At 38.6% G+C, this 24,669-nt stretch overlaps 2 protein-coding genes across 2 annotated transcripts; both read left to right on the top strand.

Annotated features, from left to right (window-relative positions):
- Window positions 1-215: 215 nt before the first annotated feature.
- On the top strand, window positions 216-2,407 carry LOC119733191. Its single transcript, XM_038206778.1, has 2 exons — window positions 216-880; window positions 1,100-2,407. Exon 2 carries the CDS (start codon window positions 1,429-1,431, stop codon window positions 2,308-2,310), a length of 882 nt encoding a protein of 293 aa, XP_038062706.1. The 5' UTR covers window positions 216-880; window positions 1,100-1,428; the 3' UTR covers window positions 2,311-2,407.
- Window positions 2,408-15,956: 13,549 nt separating this feature from the next.
- On the top strand, window positions 15,957-23,514 carry LOC119733192. Its single transcript, XM_038206779.1, has 4 exons — window positions 15,957-20,107; window positions 20,231-20,359; window positions 20,456-20,553; window positions 20,670-23,514. Exons 1-4 carry the CDS (start codon window positions 17,746-17,748, stop codon window positions 20,892-20,894), a joined length of 2,814 nt encoding a protein of 937 aa, XP_038062707.1. The 5' UTR covers window positions 15,957-17,745; the 3' UTR covers window positions 20,895-23,514.
- Window positions 23,515-24,669: the final 1,155 nt, after the last annotated feature.

Here is a 24,669-nt window from a genome sequence, read left to right on the forward strand (position 1 = left end):
TATCTTAATGCTGCTTATCACATTAAATATTTTCTTTTAAATAAAATAACACCGGCTGCTTACCGTGCTTGGGAATAGTAGGTCAAATAAGTTGTTTAGAGAGAAATTGAGGTTAACTTTTTTCACATTTGAAAATGAGATATTCTCACGTTATATTAATTAATCTAAAAATGCTTGGCATTTAGTTTCAGTGTTAACTTGCACTCCCCTCTGTTTTTAGACTCTCTGGGGTTCACATTTTTTTCTTCTGCCAGTGACAGTACACTTTGGTTTGTAGTGATGACATTTTTCTTTTATCTATTTATGGCCATTCTCTTGCAATTTGTTACTTCTGTATGTCGAAGAGAATATTTTTTCCTTCCATCAAAGCAACAGATGAGCGGTATCATGCAAAGTATTAGACATACCAATACGGTAGGGAGATTCTAGTATACTACACTTTCAAAATAAAAGACTCAGATGTCTGTTTTTGTCTGTTTTTGTTCTTGTAGTTTTTGATAAGTCGGTGCTGGGGGTGCACATTACTGTAGTGTTTGAGCCACATTTGTGTTGCCTCAGTGTACGCTCCATTGAGCATACAATCTGACCTGGATATAAATTGACTCAAGTAAATGTTCAAGTTCACCTGAGTGTAAGTGTACTCGTGTACCAGACAACTTGACTGACATGTAATTTTGGGGTATATGTTGACCCAATATTATAAAATAGGAATAGAAATTTCAAAAGGCACATATAATTAGATTGTTCAATACTCTTTAATACTTATTCCAATACTCATTGATTTTATGTTTTTCTTTTGTTGTTCCTCCAGCTTCAACCTCACATGCAGTGGATGGTCCAGAGACAAGCAGTCATAACCAGACGCATTTCACATGGAGAGGTAGGGTTTGCAATGCTTCTCAGTACCAACTGTGCGCTATACATGTACATGAAAGAACAGTGGCTCAGCAATTTGGATTTTGATTACATAAAAGTGCAATGAAGAAACAATGAGAACAATTCAGACACATAATAAAAAAAAATAGATTTCTTGTTTTCCTCAATAGTCGCTGCAGAATTCATGTCATTGCTTGCATGTTTTTTCATCTGTTGTCCCCAGCTTCAACTTCACATGCAGTGGATGATCAGGAAACAAGCAGTGATGATGATGACAGACCTCCGAAGAAGCCTCTGCTCAGATCCAGTGCAAGCCTACCTTCCAGACCTCAGCGTTCCAAGCACATTCTTCCATCCGTATGCATCATCTGCCAACGAGACAAATAGATCAGCCGGAAGAGGCGCTCTTGTGGCCGTCGGAAGGAGGCTCTGTCAACATGCACTTCAATTGAAGCTGCACGATTGAAGCAAGCGGTCAAACAGCGAAACAATACAAGTCTGCTGCTTCACATTGGTGAATCAGACTGTGTGGCCATAGAAGTTCGATACCACATGACATGCTATAGAGATTACACTAGATACTTGACTAGAAGCAGTGAACCAGGTACAGAAAATAAATATGATGTAGCATTCACTCAGTTCTGTTCATATGTCAACCAGAAAATAATTGTGAATAAGGAAATACTTAGATTGAATAAGTTGAATCAGCAGTTCATTCAACAGGTAAAAGACACAGATGGGATTGACATCACCTCATACAAGACAACATCACTGAAGAGGCGTCTCCAGCTTACATTCCCTCAGCTGTGCTTCCATCGTCCAAAAGACAGACGCCAGAGTGAGATTGTTTTTGTTGATGATATTCCTGTTGATACCCTAGTCGAAGACAGACAGCTGCTGAAGGAAGCACTTCACAGTCCCTCAACCACAGACACAGACACAACAGACCTTGATTCTGAAGCAACTACCAGTAGAAAGAAGACTCCATCTTCATTTCTTCCATCAGTTGACCAGCTCACACTGAGCGACCTCTTTATGTCTGCCCAGGCACTGAAGAAGGAGATCAATGATGTAGATGCGAAATTGCCATGGCCCCCAACAGCACTTCACTTGACAATAGATGCTGCACAATCCTTTGTTCCAGCACTACTCTTCAATTTTCTTGCATGGGCTGTAGGTGCACACAGTGACCCCTCGGAGGATGGCCAGTATGTCAAGGTGGAAGATGCTGTTCAGAACCGTATCTTGACGATTGCACAGGACATTGTCTATCTTGCATCAAAAGGGAGGGTACAAACTCCGAAACACCTGTCACTGGCAATGACCCTTCGCCATCTTTCTGGATCTTCGCAGTTAATCGGGTTGATGAATGGACTAGGATACTGTGTTTCTCACTCGGTAGCTTTAGAGCATGACACGGCACTAGCCAAGTAAGAGATGAGTCGGGGAGATGATGTTCTACCTGCAGGCATCAAAGGGGGTCACCATACAATCTTAGTATGGGATAATAATGACTTTGGGGAAGAGACATTATCTGTTCTACCTGCAGGCATCAAAGGGGGTCACCATACAATCTTAGTATGGGATAATAATGACTTTGGGGAAGAGACATTATCTGGAAAGGGAACAACACATAACACGAATGGGATAATAATTCAGCGCCCTACCACATCCCCATCATCACCAGTGGAACAAGAGGTCCAGCCATCAACATTGAAAAAAACTCATCAGCGATCAGTTGAACCCCCAGCACCCAATCTCATTACATACTTCGGAGGCAAGAAAGAAGGACCAAAGCCATTTGCCCAAGATGTTTCTCTGACTCTGAGTCAAACTGCTTGTCCAACAGTCCAGAAGAGTCCTCGGCTACTTGAACTGGCCTTCAATTTGACCAGGTTTTCATGTGATGAATCTGTCAAAGTGCCTGCTTGGACTGGCTTCAACCAACTAATGTCACAGGTGGAGACTCAACCCAGATCTGCCATTGGTTATCTTCCAATAATTAACTCCAGCCCAACAGAAATGAGCACTCTTTTCACATTGTTGCATCGAAGTTTGCAGATTGCTGATAAGCTACAGTTAAACATCATCGTTGTTGTGCTTGATCAGGCCATGTACTCGAAAGCTCAGATAATCCGTTGGGGAAATTCCGTGTTTATGAAGAGGCTTGTTCTGAGACTAGGCTCGTTCCACAGTTCAATGACCTACATGGGATGCATTGGAAAACGCTTCAAAGATGCTGGCTTGCAGGATGTTCTGATTGAGGCTGAGGTTGTTGCTACTGGATCAATTAACAGGGTCATCAATGGTCATCACTACAACAGAAGTATCAGAGCCCACAAACTCATGTATGAGGCATTGCAGCAACTTCGGATAGACAGCTTCTTGTCATCTCTCTCTCAGGCAGAAGGACAGACCAAAAACCTGATTTCACGTCTGTATTCCTCATTTCCTGATTCAGCGTGGCATGATTTGGCTTTCAGTCAAGAATTTCAACACATAGCTATGCTGTATGATAACTTTTTATCCTCCAAGAGCAGCAGCAAAACCTTCAACTTCTGGAGCTCCTACATCAACATGGTGGAAGTTCTACTTCTTTTCCAGAGAGCCACGCGAGAAGGGAATTGGGAACTCCATCTATCTAGTGTCAGAGAAATGCTTCCCTGGATATTTGCATATGATCACCAGAATTATGGAAGATACATGCCTGTCTATTGGCTTGAAATGATGGATCTTCCTAACAGCCACCCTGAAGTATACCAACATCACATGGATGGCAACTTTGTTGTACAACGTGGTGGCCAGTCATTTGCACAAGTTGCATGTGATCTCACAATAGAGCAGACTGCAAACAGGGATTCCAAGACAAAAGGTGGAATGATTGGTTTCACAAACAAGAAGGGAGCACTTAACAGGTGGATAACAACACACCATGCCAGAGCTGCTATCACTCGTCAGTGTGAGGGTATGGCAGGAAAAGGCCCTGTTATAGGCAAACATTCTGATCTGCAGCAAAGTCGCATCATACGTGATCAGAATGATGTTTCTACAATCAAAGAAGTTGTCTGCAGCATGATTAATCCATTTAGTTATGAGCAAGAGGAGTTGGTCCAAATTTCATCAGGCGTCGTTGCTTCTTGTGAGGTTGCATCAGATTTGGAGACGGCAAGAATGTCTGGTGAAAACGCATTCTGTGACTTTGCAAGTTCTAGGCTGCAGAAAGGAGAAGTTGACCTTTTTTCCAAGATGAAAAAGTTGAAGTTGAAGACCTTCAGTGACATGTCCAAAAGTGAAGAGTTCAGTTCGTGGGAGAGAGGTTGCACTCAAGACAGATAGAAACCGTTGGCTAGGTTAGTTGTTATCGGCAGGGTTCGAAAGATCAATCTCCAAGTCATGATGACCTATTGTTTGGGCCCATTGCCGCTGCCATTTGCAACCAGACAAGGCTGTCTCGTGAAGACCAACAAAGCCAATCTCCTTCATGCCGTAGAAGGACTTTGTGAAAGTTCAACCACAGAAATACCATCTGGAAGTATTTTCATCATAGACGGTATGGCCATGATTCAACAGCTTGATCCGAAGAAACCTCAAGGCCCTAAAACATTTGTGAAACTGGCAGATTCCATCCTTCAACGTCTTGTGTCATTGGCAAATAGCATATCTGCCACCGCAATTCATTTTGTCACTGATACTTACCCAGATGTATCCATTAAGAATGCAGAGCGAGCAAAAAGAGCAGCAAGTGGTTCACAACGCATCAGGGTGTATGGACAGGCCATCCCGCAGCAGTGGAAGAAGTTCCTTTCATGTAGTGCCAATAAGGTAGACCTGATTGAATACATGTTCGAGACTTGGAGGCTGCATAAGGGAGAAGACCTGCATGGAGTCAAAGTCTTTCTTGCCCATGGGTCCAAGTGCCATGCATTTTCCTGTAATGTTGACAACCGAGACGACAGCGTCAATGTGGATGAGGTTCCTGAACTGGAGTGCAACCACGAGGAAGCCGACACTCGTATGTACTTGCATGCAGCTTATGCAGCACAAGACAGTTCCTGTGTTGTTCTGAAGTCTCCTGACACAGATGTTTTCATCATAGGAGTTTCATTGGTGAAGAAAATCCCGTGTCGTGTGCTACTTCACACAGGAAACGGTGCAAAACTCCGCACATTGGATTTGGAGGCCATTCATAATAGTGTTGGGAGTGAAGCTAGTGCTGCCCTGATTGGCATGCATTGTTTAACAGGGTGTGACAGCGTCAGCGCCTTTTATGGAAAGGGAAAAAAAAAAGCTCTCAGCCTTCTCCTGAAGAATCACAATTTCTGGGAAGTATTCCAACAATTAGGTGGCTCACCTGAAGTTGCAGAAGACATGATTGCGGTTCTAGAGAAATTTGTTTGCATGATGTATGCACAGCATGATAGCTCAGAAGTTAATAAGGCAAGGTACAACATGTTCTGCTTGGCGAAATCGGAGTTAGTGATGCCACCAAACAGAGATTCTCTGTGTCAGCACATCAAAAGGGCAAACTACCAGGCTGCAGTCTATCAGCAAAGTCTTGTCCAAATGCAGTTGCTTCCCTCTCCAGTAGGACATGGTTGGCAAATCGAAGATGGTCAACTGGCCATACACTGGGGAAGCCTTCCTCCTGCTCCAGAAAGTGTTTTGGAACTTGTAAATTGTTCTGGTAGATGTAGACGCACTAACTGTACAGATCCAGCTAAGTGTACATGTCTAGAAAATAGCATACCTTGCACTGACCTGTGCAAGTGTCAACAAGGAAAATGTAGTAATGTACCTAGCGAAGATGAAGACTCGGTAAATGAGAGTGACATCAGTGATGCAGAATCAGAGAACAGCGATTTTGAGTTGCCTAGTAATTCAGACTTTGTTTCAATGGAAAAGATTAGGAGTAGGCTAGAACTCTTTTGGAGTAAAGTTACATGTACATTGAACACAAATCTGATGTATGAAACTGCTCTAGACTCTAGACAACATTTCCAGTACATCTACAGATGTAGCCTTAATAAGTAAATATACTTGCACAGGAAACAAAGTGGAAGTTTGTGTTGTCATTTTTAGTTTGAAAAAGTGCAATGTAAAAGAAATACATTGTACATGTACATGTATGTGCCAAACAGCTGTTCACTGAAACAGCATCCATTTTTGAGTATACATGTACATGTACATGTACATGTACATGTAAATATATCCTTTATGGAGAAAGAATTGTACTATTCCTACATCTACATACATTTCTATCTAATCAGACAAGAATAACTCACATTTTAAGTTAATCGATACTTTCAAACAGTGCTTAAAATTTCATGCTTTTGTCATTTAAACTTTTCTGCTTGAAAGTTGAGAAGATATGCCAGAACAGGCTTTGAGTAAGACGACTAATAAGAAGCATTAGATTTGTTGTGACTCTCTTATTTCATTTGCAAGTATATAGAGCTCAAAATCAACCATGGAAACAGCGAAATTGGTGTCATAGCTAAATGATTGCCATAGTGAACAGGGGAAGGTTCATAACTTTTTAAGGTATATTTTTGCTTCCAATAAAATGTAAAGTGTAACTTGAGATTTGTACTGCAGAATTTTGAAACAGCATCCATTACCAAAAAAAATATCCCCAGCAGATTACTCTACAAATACACATTGAATGTAATATTTATTTGGTAACTTAGCATACAATCCACTTTTTCAGTTCAAGTATTTTTGTAAGGATTTCATCAAAATATAGTAAAACCCAGTTGGGGAGCCAGTTCAAAGATGACTTGAGGGGGGACAAGCATTGACAAAGACCTTGACACTCACAGTTATATCTTATTACATGTACAGGTGATTTATTTGCTATTTCACACTTTAATTTCATGAGCAACCATTTTTAGAAATGGGGATTTGCTACAACTTAATGTTCACCACAGATATGTCTCAACCAAATTAATATAAGTTCATGTATTTTTTTTTCATAAAAAAATTCAATTCACATTATTTTGTATTATCTGAACCTGCTAATTTACAATACTATAATTGCATTTGAAATTACTTTGTTCACAAAAGACTGTATTGAAGAATAAATAAGAATACATGTACATGTACATGTACATTGTACACCTTCATAAAAGAATGGCATTGAGTGGACCTGATTTGTTGATATACATCATTTTCTTATTAATCATTTGAATTATCTGTAAATTAAGCTAACATAAAATCCAAAATAGCTCTCTTATTTAAAATATATATATATATATAGTGACAGTTAAACTTCATACCTGACAATGTTTGGAGCCCAAATCCTGATGAAGTTATTCTCGATATTACAAAGAAAAAAAGAATCCTTTAATATTCTCATTATTTCCAGGACCATACTCGATAAACCCCATAATTATCAGTCAAATAATTTATTTCAATAAATCCATGGGGTATAATCAATGAAGGGAGGATGAAAAAACAATTGATAACTGAAGGGAGGATGAAAAATAATTGATAATTGTCACCATATGTGTGCAATGGGGGCAAGTTGGTATTAATCAATACATTGTTGCGTGAAAGGGATGGGGCGAAGTGGTTTGGGGGCGACTTTTTCATTATATCTAGGCAAGAAATACCAACTCGCCCCATAAAATTTCGCCCCCAAAATTTTAAAGTGAATTTATTCTCAAAAGTGTCACTTTTGCAAAAATGAACATTGATAATGTTGTTAAGTATGTCCTCAAGATCAATTTGTGAGAGTTTGGATGACAGGTTATAAGGAGCCTTGAACATCATAGTTATGCAAGAGGTGACTCACAGGCTCAAGCTTGGATGACAGGTGATTAGAAGCCTTGAACGTCATAATGATGCTAGACGTGGTTCACAGGTGGCGACTTGGATGACATAGTAAAGCGACAGGTGGCTCACAGGCTTTGACTTGGATGACAGGTGATGAGTAGCCTTCAACTTCACACTGACGCAAGCGTAGCTCACATAACTTGGAAAACTGAAAGAGCATGTGATAATCAATAGATCATTCAAACATGACAGCAGGCAATATTTATATATTTAGACTCTGGATGTTGAGTTAGTACATCGTTTGGCTATACTCCAATCCTGTGCTCGTATGATCAACACTATGTGTGCCTCTCCAATGACTATAAACTGCATGTTTCAGAAATGGCAAACATTCCGACATACATGTATACCATTTCTCTGATTGATCAAAACAACGTGAGACAGGACTTATGGATTGGTCTGAAGAAAAAAATGCACTGACACTGATGGTATTTGTCCACACTTTGATTTAGATTCCCCCATAGGAACTGGTATGGTGCTGAACCATATAACAGCAGTCAAGCCACCATTATCAACAGTAGTGTTATATGTACATACAGGCTTTAAACACAACTGAATGCTCATTTAATTGAAACATTTCCTAAATGGACATGTCACAACTTCAAGTTAATAATAACAGGTTCTTATATAGCGCTTTTAACAAAGATCAAAGCGCTTCACATTATTATTATCATTAACATATCATGTGTGCTTTAAAGAGATGAAGTTTCTAAATATTCAGATTTTTCTTCAATGCCATCCTTGATGAACTATCAATTTCTTTATGATAAACTAATTGTAGATAAACTATCAATTTCCTAGCTGTGAAATACAAAAACATGCATTAAAAGTTGTGTGATGTTTGATTAAAAACAATGACGATGTGCACCATTTCAAACTAACGTGTACATCAATTAAAAACTATATCTGACCTTTTCAACCAGGCAGGTGATGTTACTTCTCAACACACATCATGCACGTCTTGCACTCATCTATAGATTCCTGCAATGTTTACACACAAATGAGAATACATGTATAAAGAAATTTGACATGAATAGCAGTAGGCCTACTAGGTTTAAAAAAAATGGCCAAATATTCCTTGTAAAGAAAGAATGAAGTGCTTCAGCATACATGTTCATCAACATGTACATCTATTACTTCATCACTGTTACCAACATTTGAAATCATTATGTGAACAAGATTTACATTTGTAAAGCTTTTCATTGCTAAATTAAACTGTAGCAATACAATGCACACATCCTTTGTTTCCACTATAACCACTTATGTGTGGCCAACATGTACATGTATTTGCTGATTGTTGCCAGCAAACATCATGCCCAGTTTTGGTTACGCAGTAACGCAGCTTCCACTGTTATACAAAAAATGATGACCCTCACTCCTTCTACTTGCATGCAAAGAATACCCAGTGGGCACACGACGTTATTTCAACGTTGAATGTTGGTTGAAATGACGTCACGACGTCAAAATACCGTAAAACAACGTTATTTCAACGTCACTTTTGCGACGTTGATTTTATGTTACAGTTTGACGTTGTTTTAACGTCAGATAAATGTTGAAATTGCATCGCGATATTATCAACCTAAATTCAATGTCTATCCAACGTCGGTTTGTAACGTTGTTCCAACGTCCATATTTCGACATTAATCCAACGTTAAATGTTGGTTGAAATTGCGTCGCGATATTATCAACCTAAATACAATGTCTTTCCAACGTCGGTTTTGTAACGTTGTTCCAACGTACATATTTCGACATTAATCTAGCGTTAAATAAATGTTAAAATTGCGTCGCGATATTAACAACCTAAAATTAACGTCTCTCTGACGTCGGTTTGGTAACGTTGTTCAAACGTACAGATTTCGACATTAATCTGACGTCGAATAAAAGTTTAAATTGCGTCACGATATTAACAACCGAAATTCCATGTCTATTCAACGTCGGTTTGGTAACGTTGTTCCAACGTACAGATTTCGACATTAATCTGACGTTGAATATACGTTTAAATTGCGTCACGATCATGATTAACAATCTAAATTCAATGTCTATCAATCGTCAGTTTTGTAATTGTTCCAACGCATTTTGCGTTATTCTAATGTTGGATAAATGTTTAAAATTGCGTCGTGATATTGATGTAAATGTACCAATTATCTGCTGTATCAATTAACGTATAATTTTAACTATATCAAAGTGCAAAATATCATGTCAAGAAATATAAACAAAATATCCGACTTAATTGAACTTTGTGGCCTTTTTATGAAAAACAAATTATTTGTCAGCACGCCAAAGCTGTGACGCTAGCCAATAACACGGCGCGTAATTTGTTCTACATTCCAAGGTTCTGACGCTGGCCAATCAGTTTTTGAATCACGATATGGCGCGCAATTAGCATATGACCGTTACATATTTCGACATCATACTGCAGTTGTGTGGACGTGTAGCGTGCAGCCGACATAATTTTACTCAAATAACAGGTAAGAATTTTGCCATCAAAATTCGTAGTTATTGTTATGATTTTGCTTAGACATACCTGAAGTTTATTCGAAGCACTTTACTTATTAATTGCAACCAATTTCTCCCCAAAACGATAAACAAATATGGACACATCACTGGGGTCGGGGACACTGGCATGCATGGTCACTGATGATACCGGCGTCCGGTACGTGTGGGAACCAGCAACTAGACACGTAGGCATAGATGTCGACCGCATGCATCCCGGCGCTCGGAACAGTGTATTGCTTAGCTGTACTAAAACGGGTTCAATGGGAAAAGTTTTGACAGAAGTCCTGAGAAATAATCCTCCATTGGCGTTTTGAACTGTGCAATATAATGGACGTGTGACTTAAACTTTCCAAGACGATATTGTTAACCATGAATAAATGTGGCTCAATTAATGGATTTCCTTTGTATTGAAAAGTTGTTTCTGAGGAAATAGAAATTGCAATTGTTCTCACTTGGTAGACCTTATGGACATGAAATGCATGATGATGAAATGTACTTAAGCCTACCTGGCTACAAAAATAATAACCACGAAAAATATAATTCGATTTTCTGTACTGTAGATTTTCAAGTTTTCATGTAATTTTCAGGCTAAAAAATAAAATGGATCGTCCAAAAGTGATTGTAGAATGCAGTATTTTTTCTCGAGGTCAATTACTTCCATACTGGATTTCTTCGTACAGCTACACAGCGGTGATAGGTCATGGGTCATGTACATTTTACCGTTTTACTTCCCCTGATTGTTAAACCACGTGGGTTATCTTCCATAGGGAATAGGCCTATCAAGTGGAGGATATACACTCCCAATTTCGATTTCACATGTTGCTATCACCACCCGGTCGCTCATGTACGTGTACAAGTCACAAAACGGAGGAAGTTGTGTAGTTCCTTGAATCTTTGTGTAAAACTAAAAGTTGCTGTGACAATAGTGAGAATGTATAACACAAATTTCTATACCAAAACTTAAGGTAAATGCAAGCATGGATAATTATACAGATGTTTGTAGCCTGTACTGAGAATGGTGCAATAACAAAATGGACTCACGGTGCAGGGAGTGAGTAATTACGTAAATTTATTGGCCTAATCAATCATTGCATAGGCAGGTGGTATTTCTACATAAACTTGTTTTTGTTTTGTGTAGACATGGTTTGCATATTTTTTTGGGGGGGGGGAGTATGCAGAGTCTACTCTAAGTTTGGCAGGTAGGACAGGTAGGGTAGTTAATCTCACTTTTTCAGCTTCTGAAAAAATCCTTTTCAAAATTCCAGAAGAGTTTACAAGAGTTCACAGATGACGAAACCCCACTCAGCAATGATTCACACAGGAATTGAGGAGGAGCCAAACTCAGCATGGATTGTCGACTAGTATGGAGTTATGTGTGACTTTCCAGGATACGTCATAGTTTGAAAGCTTTCGGACAGTACTCGCAGTGCCGTAGCTGGTATGTATATGTCGACAAAAAATACATTCTGGGCTAAGTAATGGCCGAAACCGATAATTTTATTCTCAAGTCAATAACACTTGAAGAGATGTAGCTCTGATTGCAGTCATCGCACATAAAACAGTGGTTTTTAAATTCATTTGTACTTGTGCGAACAACAGACACAATGGCCAGTGCCCAGTTCATTCACAACGTTAACAAAACGCAAAAATGAAAACAGATTTATGGCTATATCTTAATTGAATGTTGGCAGAAGTTTCGTCACAGTGCAGTGTATAATAACTTGTGTTTGTTTACATGGATCTTTGTTTATGTCCCTGAGCGTTCCTTTTTTTCTCATCCAACAGGTGCATGACCAAGTGATTGAAGACAGTTCAACAATGATGGGCAGAGTGGAACTGAAAGAAAGCAGATGAGGAGACGGACCTTTTCAGTTTCGCAGGTAATTAAATTGTCTTCGCCAGATTTAATTTATTTTGACCAATTATTGATCTTGGTTAAAATGTCATTGTGTGGGTACTTGGTTGTATGGTTGATAATTCCTGAATTGTCAGGAAATACAAGTTGTAGTTTTTATAAGTGCAAGTTTAATAAAAAGGAATCGTTCTGTTGATTTTTTGTACACAATGTCAGCACATAAAATGATGACCAAACGTGTTGTTGCTTTTTTGAAACTAATATGGTTTATGGATTTATTTATTAGCTGTTTCGGTGTACACGCCGAAACAGCTCTTGTTTCTGTTATTTTTTTTTTCCCTTTTTTTTTTTTCCACTTTTTTTCTCATAGGATAACACGTGTTTTCGTTCTACAAGTCACTTTTTGCCTTTTTTCAAATCTGATCGACTTCAAACCTGGCGCACAGTTAGACTATCATCTGAAGATGTGTGCCGAAACTTTTCGTCATCATGACGTCATCACGTGTCACGTGACGTCATGCTAAAAGAGCATACTTCAAGGCCCTATATCTACAGAACCGGAAGTCCGATTTGGTTCAAACTTGGTATGCAAGTATTGCGGGACGTGTTATAGACGAAAATTGCAGTGACGTCATGATGACGTCATCGTGTGATTTTATATAAATTATTCATTTTTTGGACCTTTTATTCATATCTCTTAAACGGAATGTGGTAAATTCGAAATTCTTTTTGTAACAGGTTTGTTAGGTCATAGATAGATGCACAAAATTTCGTAAAATGTGTGACGTCATCATGACGTCATCAATAACGTGATTTTTTTATTCACATATAAGGGTATGTCCGATTTTTATGAAACTTGGTGGGTAGGTAGGTATAGATAACATCATTCGAATTCTGAAGTGACGTCATTATGACGTCATCACCTGATTTTTTATGAATTTTTCAAATTTTGATATTTTCTTCAAAGTTTGCAAAAATTATATGAAATAAGGTCTGAGCGACTTCAAACCTGGCGCCCAGTTAGACTATCATCTGAAGATGTATGCCAAAACTTTTTGTCATCATGACGTCATCACGTGTCACGTGACGTCATCCTAAAGGTGCATACTTTAAGACCCTATATCTACAAAACCGGAGGTCCAATTGGGTTCAATCTTGGTATGCAAGTATTCCGGGACGTGTTATAGACAAAAATTGCAGTGACGCGACGATGACGTCATCATATGATTTTATATAAATTATGCAATTTTTGGACCTTTTACTCAAATCTCATCAATGGAATGTGGTAAATTTAAAATTCTTTTTGTAACATGTTTGTTAGGTGAAAGATAGATGCACAAAATTTCATAAAATGTGTGACGTTATCATGACGTCATCAAAACGTCATTTTGTGATTCACATATAAGAGTATGTCCGATCGTTATGAAACTTGATGGGTAGGTAGGTATAGATAAAAGCATTCAAAAAATCTGAAGTGACGTGATCATGACGTCATCAGCTGAATTTTTATGAATTTTCAAATTTTAATATTTTCTTCAAATTTTGCAAAAATTATATAAAATACGGTCCGATCGACTTCAAGCCTGGCACACACTTATACAACAATTTGAAGATGTATGCCGAATCATGACGTCATTATGACGTCATCACATGTCACATGACGTCATCCTAAATGTACATACTTTAAGGCCCTATGATCTACAGAACCGGAGGTCCAATTGGGTTCGAACTTGGTATGCAAGTATTCCGGGACGTGTTATAGACGAAAATTGCAGTGACGTCATGATCATGTCATTATTTCATTTTGACGTGAATTATTCACTTTCAACTGATCAATTTTACATTTCAAAACGACTTTAAACTACCCTATTATGGGTCTGTATTAATTTTGGAGGTGTCCTGAAATGTTTTCCTTGCTTATCTTCAAATTGATTAACTATATATTTCAAAACGACTTGCAATCTACCCAATCACGGCTCTATATTAATTTTGGAGGTGTCCTGAAAAAGAGACCATCCCAATTTATATACGCCGAGTGTGGAATATTCTCTGAGCCACGTAAGTTTCATTGTTTTTACACTTGTCGCGTGCCCCGCTCGAGCATGCAGTACCCCGGCCGAGGCCTGTCAAGTGATATGCTGCCCTCTGCTGGTGCCTTGGTGAAACATGACTTGTTCAAATTCGCCGGAAAGTTCGGAAGTCATTGCGACTGTTCTGGTTCCTTGCCCAATGTTTTGACGTTATACATCATGTATATTCTTTCTTCATATATGGTTCACGGAGCAAAGTTAACTTGACAAAACTTCCTTTCCAGATTTCCAATCAATGTTTCTTTATAACCAAGGATTTAAGAATATTTTAATGAAGTAGGGGCCTATTTATTTTCAGTTTAATCATGGTTTAATCTACAGAACGAAAACGTACGCGCGACATGATGAACTGTTTTTGTTTTAAAAAAAAACCCCGACAACTCTGTACAAAAGCGTTAACTTCATGCAGGTAGCCTGGCTTTTGTTTGCTCGTTGCTATACACTGTTTGTTGTGTTTTGCTGATTTAATAGTACACAATAATTGCATACATGTACATTTAATGCCTTCGGAAAAGCGCACATGTACATAAACTTGTGACACTATGGGCGTACTGATACATTTGTATTAATTTATTTTCCAACTTGGAGTAACATGAAGAACATAATCTTGTAACCAAGTAAACAGTACATTGTAAATACATGATTCAAATGTTTATTGATATTTCTCTTGCATTGTATCACAATGTAATTTTACAAAACTTTTTGAGTCAGGCAACATTATAAACAAGTGACAAATGGTTCATCTAAAAGAAGTTGTTTGCATAGACATTTTTCAAAAGGTATACATGTATGTAAATGATTTGAAATACAACAGCATTTATGATTTCTAAAATTTATATATATATTTGAAATCGAGTAGTAATTGAATTGATATGAAGTTTCCAAATATCAAGTATAAATATAAAACAAAAAATTTCCCTTTTATCTTCAAGCAAACTTGAAGCACAGTAAAAATGGAACACACACGCCCTACAGAAATTTTTTTAGGAGACAATTACACATGCATGGTGTATACAGAAAGGTGTGCGTATCTTACTGGCTCAATATTCAGAGTGCCGTATGGATTGTGGCCATGTGACATTGTTATGTTTGTTTCAATGGACCAATTAGAATCGAGGATTTAAGTTTGCTTGAAGATAATTTTTTATTTACTTTACAGTTTAATTCAGAGGAATGTTGAAATTCTATTGGATTTTGATAAATAGTGAATTAACACAGTTGAATATAATTTGTAAATAATGAGGATAATATGTCTAATAAATGTACATTTATGTAAACTTTTTCATCCCAGGTGATATTATTCTGTCCTGTGAGACTAGCTTATTGAACACAATATACATGTACCAGTAGGACTACCATAACTAATGGAACCAATGTGTTTAAGATACGGTATAAACATTTGTAATTTAACTGGAATGACGAAGGCGCCATGGCCAGTGGTGTAGCCAGGAATTTCTTCAGTTGGGGGGGGGGGGGGGAGGCCGATGGGGGGCTGGAACATTTCATGGGGGGCGTCATGTAGATAAATGATAATTTTTTTAGAAACTCAAAATCTCAGTGAGGGGCGACTCGGGGGTCGACAAGGTTTCAGGGGGGATGGGGCTGTCGTCCCCCCCCCCCCTCGGCTCAGTGGCCATGGCTTGTAGTTAAAGGTAAGAAGGGAGGTTGAAGGTACATGTAGGGTGTGGGATGGGCATGATGGAAGGTAATTAGGATTCAGGATGATGTGTCAAGGAGGAGGGTCAGTTTTATTAAAAGCCAACATAAAAGTCAATAAATGTCCCTACACATTTGTACATACATGTGGCAGGTTCCTTGAATTGTGGTGCAATAAATAATAATGAAATTGACACACTCCGATTTTCAAAAGTGCACGTTGTAGAAATGTTTTGTATTGTGAAATGTGCTGAAAGACACCTAAATTTATATTTACTATAACGTTGTTCTTCAAGTCCCTCCACTTAAACTGGAACTTTCAAAAACGAGTCCCGAACGTCAGCATTTTTGACGGAATTAAGTCCCTCGGGCCAGGGAAGGAATTTATCAGTTAACTGTTTTCCAATCATCATGGTGTTAACGGTAAAGGTTTTTTGTTTAATATGTCGATGTAGCAGACGATTTCTTCTAATAGTTTACAAACGAAAAAGAAACTCGAAATGTTTAATATTCTACGGAATTATCGTTATAAATTAAATCAGTTGCGAACGTCATGAAATTCCGTCACACTGTCAACAAAATTTAACACGTGAAATTTGAGACAAAATAAAAAATCAAACGAAGTTGGCGATTTCGTGTCAGAAACCTTATATTACACAGATTAATTCGATATCTAAATAACCATGTTACTTACTTATCATTTCACGCAAACAATTCTTCAAATTCGTGTAGCGAGAAAATATATGTGTCCGTCAACAAGACGCTGACGTTCGATAAAACTTAGCTGCTGCGCACGTGATGAACCTTGACCCGACCCATAATACTAAGCGACTTTCCTTTTCATACATCGCTGATGCATCACGCACGGTAAGTTCCAAACTTCCACAAACTTTTGTATATTACGATAGATCAGCTTGAATAAAATCTGTCAAATATCTGACGTACGATAAATATGACGATCGAGAACAGATAAACTCTGGCAAGACAATTCCAGAATGCTCTGGAGACAAAAAATAGGGCTTAAAAACACGGCGCAGTGCGTTGAGAGTTCGCGGCGTGAGCGGCCATACTTGGAAACGTTATACGCGCGCGTGATCAGGTAAAGAAAGTTACGAACGTCAGTATATTGACGGATTGTTTTGCGTACGTCATTTATTTGACAGACTTGTAAAATATGACGCGAACGTCAGTCACGTTTTGACGGATAGTAATATCGAGCGTCATTTTGACGGAAAAAATCAAAATGCCGTCTCTGGGTTTCTTTAAACCGAGGGAGAGGTTTAGTGTGTTTGTTTTAAGAGTAAAAAAATGTGATTTTGATCAAATTTCAAGATATATTTCAGCTCTTGAATGGCATTTACTTCGTAAACCATTTGTTTTAGGGGAAATAATTTACCCCAAATTTTATCTAAAAAAAATCAAAGTTTTAAGTGCAGTTTTAGGCGTACGTTATCGGAACTGTATTATTATTTGGGTACGCCTAGAGGTTTATGAATATTTCTCAATGGATGCATCTGAAACTGACTTACATTTTTGTCAATTAACTTTTGTAGCTTGAATATATAATTATGTACCAGGTTGTAATTGGAAAGTGTCCGGAAATCGGGCAAAACTGTATATACGGCGAAACGAATTTCACAGCTTTTAATTGGGTGTGCCATGGTGTTTGAAAGTTAGAAAATAATGCCAAAATAAAACACTTTTAACAAAAGTCTCATTTGCACGCATTCATTATGAATTGTTATTATATATTTGTTTTTTTGTATTGTTCACGCTCGTCTTTTTTTTTTTTAGATCCATCTCCATCTACCACAGCTGCACCCCACCTTTCATAGCCTCACTTCATTCAAAAGCTGCACTGCACTAACACCATCCCAATCCCATATCCAAAATCATCTGCTTACTAACCACCCGTAATACTTACCTTCATCTTCAAAAATGAGCAAGGCAACATACTATCGAAACAAACTGAAACATAACAATCCCCCAAAATATGAGGAATACCTTCAATCGCAAGCGAAGGCTGCCAAGCAACGTAGGGACAAATTTAAAGAAGATTTAGCGAAACGAAAACCGTCTGTAGCTGCGCTCGAACAACTAAAAAGAAAACGCGAACAAGGGCGAGCGAGGAAAAAGAAGTACATGGAGAAGAAAAAAAATAATCAAAACAAGAATCCACCTAAAGTGAAAATAAATTTCAGGAAACCACGTGACACGGACAGAACACCAGCCCCAACAAGAGCGCCAACAACAGGAACAAGAGCGGCCACAGAAGCAAAACAAGCCTACTGGCGAGAGAGAAAACAAGCTGAGAGAGAAAGGCTCAAAGAAAGGCCGCAAAAACTAAGAAGAATCAAGGAAAAGGATAGAAACCGGAAAAGACAAAAACGAGCAGAGTTTCTGAGAAAAGAACAAGAACGGCAACAGCAACAAAACACTGAACGTCAAGGCTACCAGTCACTCAAAACTCTCAGAAATCACACAACAAAGGCGCGAAAGGCTCTCCCCAAATCACCTGAAAAATTTGCATCAGTTGTCTGCGGACTAGTCAAAAACTCATCACCGCGAAAAAAGAAGGCTCTCAAAAACAAGGGACTGACCGAAGCAACGACATTCAGTCCCAAAATAAAGGAAATAGCGGAAAAAATAAAGCAAAACAAAGGGGGCAGGGAAGCTTTAAAGCATTTCGCCTGTGCTTCAATCAAGTTCGCAACCAAAGTACAAATTAGCAAACATTTAAAGCTAAACTCCGGAACAATCCGAAGAGCGATACACACCAGTGGAAATCGACGACATGTGGGACGTGGGAAGATGTCAGTTCATCTGCGACAGAAGATAACATCGTTTTATCTTCGGGAAGATATTTCTAGGCCATTACCACTAAAGAGGTACGCAACCAAACACGGTCCTGGACATGTCTTGCAAATGTCACTGACAGCCGCCCACCGAATGTTTCAAAAAGAGTATCCCGACTCGAGAGTGAGCTACTCCAAGTTCACCTTCTTACGACCCAAGAATGTTCGTCTGCTGTCAAAGGTTCACCACGAAGTGTGTACTTGCGTTTATTGCATGAACATTAAGTACAAGCTGATGGTTGTTAACAGAGTCATCAACACAACAAAGTCAACAAGTGGAGTCGTGAAGATAGCTGATGAGTACGAGTTTGTCAACAAGTTGTTGTGTCCGGTTTCAGATTCTCAGAGATTTCAAAATGAGGAGTGCGTGTTTGGTACTTGTGACAAATGTGGCAATTTGGGTGACACCATACGAAAGATGTACGAGCCTGTCATCAAAGAAGCAAGGGGAACGTGGAATTGGCTCCATTGGGAAAGAGTGGAGGTCATAGAAGGAAAACCACGCCGTGTGCTCAAAACCAAGCAAGGGTCGATGGGCGACGTTCTCGAGGAACTAATAAACGATGCTGAGAGGCCTGTTCAAGGTGTTTCGTTTGTAAAGCACATTGTCACGGCAAGATGGCAGCACCGGCAGTACTCGAACTTGAAAGAACACCTCCCTGAAAATTGGGCGATGATGGTTATGGACTTTGGGCAAAACAGGAAGGTATTCTACCAGGATGAGATCAAGGCTGCATACTACGGACAGATGCAGATAACGATGCACCCAGTCGTTATGTATTATCGACAAAATGGCACTCTCGTTCGGGACTCTATGATCTTTCTCTCAGACGATATCCGCCATGATTACCACGCCGTTGAACACTACCTGAACATGGCCTCGCAACACCTCGCAAGCAACATGCAACAAGTAGACAAAGAAGTGCTCTGGAGTGACGGGTGCCAAAGTCAGTATAAAGGGAAAGGTACTTTTGCCGATCTAAGCTTGTCGTCAGATGCCAGAGAACGCAACTACTTTGGATCCGAACATGGAAAGGGAGAGGGCGATGGAGAAATTGGGGTGGTAAATCGAGCAGTTGATCAAGCTATTTTGGGGCGCAAAGTTGTGCTTAATTCAGCTAAGGATATGTGGGGGTGGTGTTGTGCAAATTTGGCCAGTGATTCGATGTATTCAAAACGGTCCTTTGTGTACGTGGCAAAGGATGAAATTAGCAGAGAGAGACCCGAAACGGATGTCACCACACTCAAGGGATCTCGTGGATACCATCAGATTCAGGTTGCTGCCCCCTATAAGCTCAAGGTGCGCCGATTGTCCTGCTTTTGCTTCCCGTGCCTTCTCAACAACAACGAAATGTGTACGAACGCGACTTACACTGGAGGCAAGTTCGAGATAAAGCAGTTGAGCCTAAAAGCAATCAGAAATGTACACGCGAGGAACAGAAAAGGTGAGTGAGCTTTTATTTTTTATTACTTTAAACATTTTTTTTCTCCGTGACATATTTCTTTTCTTTATTACCCTTGTACTTCTCTTCTTTATTAATTTAAGTTTATTAATAATGTTGTTACAGGAGTGTCGAAAGCAGCGACTGAAATAAATGACGCGTCCGTAGGATCAGAGCTGGAGAGTGTAAATGAACCGCAATCGGCTCCAATTCGTCAGTCTTCTCGGAGTGCCTCTCCTGTACCCCCGCCTTCGGGTAATACTTGCCTTCGTTTTGCGTCCTCCTGCAATGTTTTTGTATTCCTCTTTTAAATTTTAATCAGGCGACTTACCTTGTCTATTGTTACATCAGATCCAGCCTCCATTCGACCGAATGCCATAGAATGTGGTCACTTTGTTGCTGTTAAATTACACGGGAAGCGAGGTACATCTGACTGGTACTTAGCGAAGGTAGGCCATAGTAAGCATTTCAAAAATAAACAAACATGTATGACAATACTTTTAAGCGCATTATATTTTTTTTCGCAAAGACTGCTGACTTATCGATTTTTATTTTTTTCTTACAGGTGATGGATGTCACAGAGACGGCAATGTGTCTATCGTATCTCTCAAAGTCAGGCTCTTACTACGTATGGCCCGACAATGAAGATACGTCATGGCAGAACCGCTGTGATTATCTTTGTCATGTTGACCCACAATGGACGGTTATAGGAAGCAGAATCAAGATGACCCTTACATCAGAGGATCGCAATCGTTGTATTAATACGTTTAATGTTTCAAATCAACTGTGAGTTTGGTCGAGCATCGATAAACAGTCAAATGAATCTAGCGTGTTCAATAACAGTGACATAGAAAGCCCCTTAGTTGTAGTGGTATATGCTTAGGCCATATAAAACGAAATGTCGTTATTCAGTAAATATTAAGTGAATTTATAAATTGACACTTCGATAAATTCGTCACCGTCACCACGAAGTGACACTAACATCAACAAATCAATATTTTACGATTTCGATTTTTTTCCTGATTTGTGATTAATTACATATAATCTATCACCTCAAGAAGTTACTAAACACATAGTTACACTGTAATTAGTTTTGTCAAAACATTAATTAACATTAATGAGCGTTTGCAACTTAATAGGTCAAAACCGGAAAATGCGTTTTCACGAAGTGTACCATACCATTCTTTTGCATGTAAACTGCCTGCACACTACGCGTCAAAAACGGGTTTTGCGTTTTCACGAAGTAACACAAATGTCACGTGATACGCGCGACTCACTTCTGGCGTCATCACGAAGTAGCGCTAACCCATTAGCTAATACTGTCATGGTTAGCCTCACTTCGTGAAAACTCGAACAGCGCGTATTCTGATTTTAGAGTTTTTACGAAGTGACGTTAAGGTTAATTAGTTGATAACTCGTTAATATTATTTGTTTTCAATAAAAATCATACATAAACGTGACATTCAAGATCCCAGCTTTCAGACAATGTAAAAAAATATGAATTTTGAGGCTACGATGTTCAGATCACCGTTTCAAAACATCACCAACTTAAATCGCTTGTATCTCGAAACACACATTTTCCACTTCGCGGGGGTTAAGGTCACTTCGTGGTGTCGGTGACGAATTGTTACTTCAAGTGTTAAATGTTTGAATGTTGCGCAATATTCTTAAAATCCGGTTCATTGTGAACGTGAACGGAAGCGAAATTGTCGCCTCCAATGTCCATCATCCGTGATTGCATGAAGTACAAACCGGACTTTGCAGTTTGTTGCTATTAAAATTATTGTTGATTATTGTTGTTTAATTATTGTTGCTGTTACTTCAAACAGCAGAATTGCTGTGATGGTCTGCTCCCTTTCAAGCATTTCAATTATCATGATAAGTCGTGTTCATACTTCATGCAAACGTGAGTGCCAAGTGAACTTAGCAGTGATTTAATTGCTTGTGGGATGACTTTCTAAAGTTGAAATGTGTTTAAATTTACATTTTCGCAAATCTTAACAATTTCTGTACTCGATTTGCTTCGTATTTTTGAAGAACATGGCAGGTGACTAGGTAATCTGCAAGTGTTCTTTTCATTTGCGAAAATCTACACCATGGTAGGGGTGTTGAAGCATAGGAAAATATCATGCAATTTCTGAATTTGATAAATTATTCCAAATTTAGTGGATTTGATATTGATAAAATTATTGTTGCTGAGTTCGCGAAGATACCGTACAATGCGACCCACCACTGCTGTCAGTTCGCCAACCTGCAGAATTCTTGTGATGACCTGACCCGCTTCTCACTGCAAACATGATTATTATTTCACGATATGTCATGTCCATACTTCACGCAAACGGGAATGCCCAGCCAGCCGGTGAAGTTTTACGGCAGATTGATTTCGCGGCGAATGACGGATTTGCTCTTGTTTGAATAACGTTTCATTTGCGCAAGTTTCCATTATGACGTCTTCACGGTTAGCTCGCATTCGTATGCGTTTGCGTGAAGTATCAACAACCCTTTTAATTGCATAATGGTAAGTCATTACCCTTTATTCACCCCAATCAAATTCACTGGACGTTTCCCACCAGGTTCCAAACTTCTCACGGATAATGCGTTGTCGTCAAAGTTGCTTGATAGAAATAGCATGACGTGTGCGAGCCGCGCTTGCTAATATTTAGAGACGAGTGCACAGGATTGCAAGATAGAGATTTTTCTTCCCGAGTTTTCCTAACTTTTTATCTCCGTTAATACAGCTGAGTGAGCTGACTACACAATTTAATATGATCACTTTGCGCCTAAAACTAATTGTTCACCCGCAAAGAACGACGTGACAGCAATTCTCGAACGTCATGCTAATTCCGTCAACTAAAAACTTATGTGGTTAGTTCAGCCGTTGATCCTCCGATCGTCAATTTTTCTTCTTCACAAAAACTGCAAAAAGCACGTGACTTGCAGGGTACCAGTCGATAACAAAAATCTACAGTATTCGATGCCCGGGACCAATTCTGAGTTGGGGTGTGCGTGTCATTATCAATTTCTGTGAGGTGCAGGTGGAACTGTCGTAAAACCTGACTATGAACTCTTGAATTGTACTTCGTGACGTTCATTATTCTGTTTTCTGCAATGAACATCGTTTGGAATATGTAACATCCTTTGTCAAGCCGACTGTGCGTCAAAATGAAAACGATTCTCGAACGTCATTCAAAGTCCGTCCAAATTATCGAACGTCATCAAAATTCCGTCAATTCTGACGTTCGAAACTACGATGTTTCAGAATATGAATCTTTTTAATAGAGCATGCTAAATGGATTCTTTTACACAAATGCAATGTATGTTGGCCGAAAAACATGTAAGGTGAATCGTTTTCGTATTGTGCCAATATTACATAAAAACAAGGCAGTTTTTGCCTTGATTTTCTGTCAAAATTATGTGTTTCTTTGTCGAACTGAATTTCTGCATGGGTCTTGTTTTGTGTGATTTCATTAATTTTATATGAAAGTCTACTTATGGGCACGTGATTCAAAAAAACATTTTTGTCTCTAAGCCCTTACCTTGACAACTTTTACATAAAGATACAAACTGCCTTGATTTTTACTGGTAATTACTATACTTACCAAAACGATAATAAAAAGCGAACTTCTGCCTAAACTATCCCTACATGTGCATTTTTATGAACTTCAAGATGTATGTCATGATGTCGGTTGTTTTGAAACATCTGAAATTAATTTTTGAAAAATGCAATGACAGGTTGTTAAATGTTCTATATTTTGAAGAACCTGCCATGTACATGTACACATGTATTACATCAACACTATCACCACACTACCTCGAAACCCTTACCCCCTCCATACAATCATAAATGTACTGCATCAAATGAATTCAATTGGAAGCTGTGACGCTGATAAACTTACCTAGAAGCAAACAATTCATCATTCTAATCTCAATGTGAACAGGACAGAAATGGATATTACATACAATGTACATATACATGTTGGCTTGGTCAATAAAAAGAAATTCCTTTGCAGCCTACTCAAAACATTGTCCACATAATTTGCGACAAAAGATATTTGCAACAGCTACATGTAGAAGTTGCTACAAAACATTATACTTTCTGTTACACCTTTTGAAAAAAAACATTTCATTATGTCTGATAATATTGGTTGCAGAAGTACAATGTACATCCTGTAGAGTATTAAAGCAATACCCGTAATAGGGAATTGAATGAATTTTAATTTTTAAGCTTACTGATTATGAATTGCATTTCCATACATGTATTGTACATATACCATGTATATATTGCCATTTCAGATGTATGTTTAATACAAACTTTTGTAAAATCAGGTCACATGTTACATGTACCTTCAGACAACTTTGATGTAAAGAATTTTGACTAAATACCACTGTTCCTTATTTATATAATAGAAAATGCGCAATTGAGTTATCACCCTCCAAGATTTAAAGTGACAGGAAATTGAGTTGGGGAAGTACATGTAACATGTTCATGTACATGTACACGTACGTCTTAAATTGAAAATTGGGAAAACTGTTTTCTTCATACATGTATATTCATCTAAATGAAG

Source organism: Patiria miniata, unplaced genomic scaffold (assembly GCF_015706575.1).
Source record: "Patiria miniata isolate m_02_andy unplaced genomic scaffold, ASM1570657v1 HiC_scaffold_25, whole genome shotgun sequence".
NCBI classification, from domain to species: Eukaryota; Metazoa; Echinodermata; class Asteroidea; order Valvatida; family Asterinidae; genus Patiria; species Patiria miniata.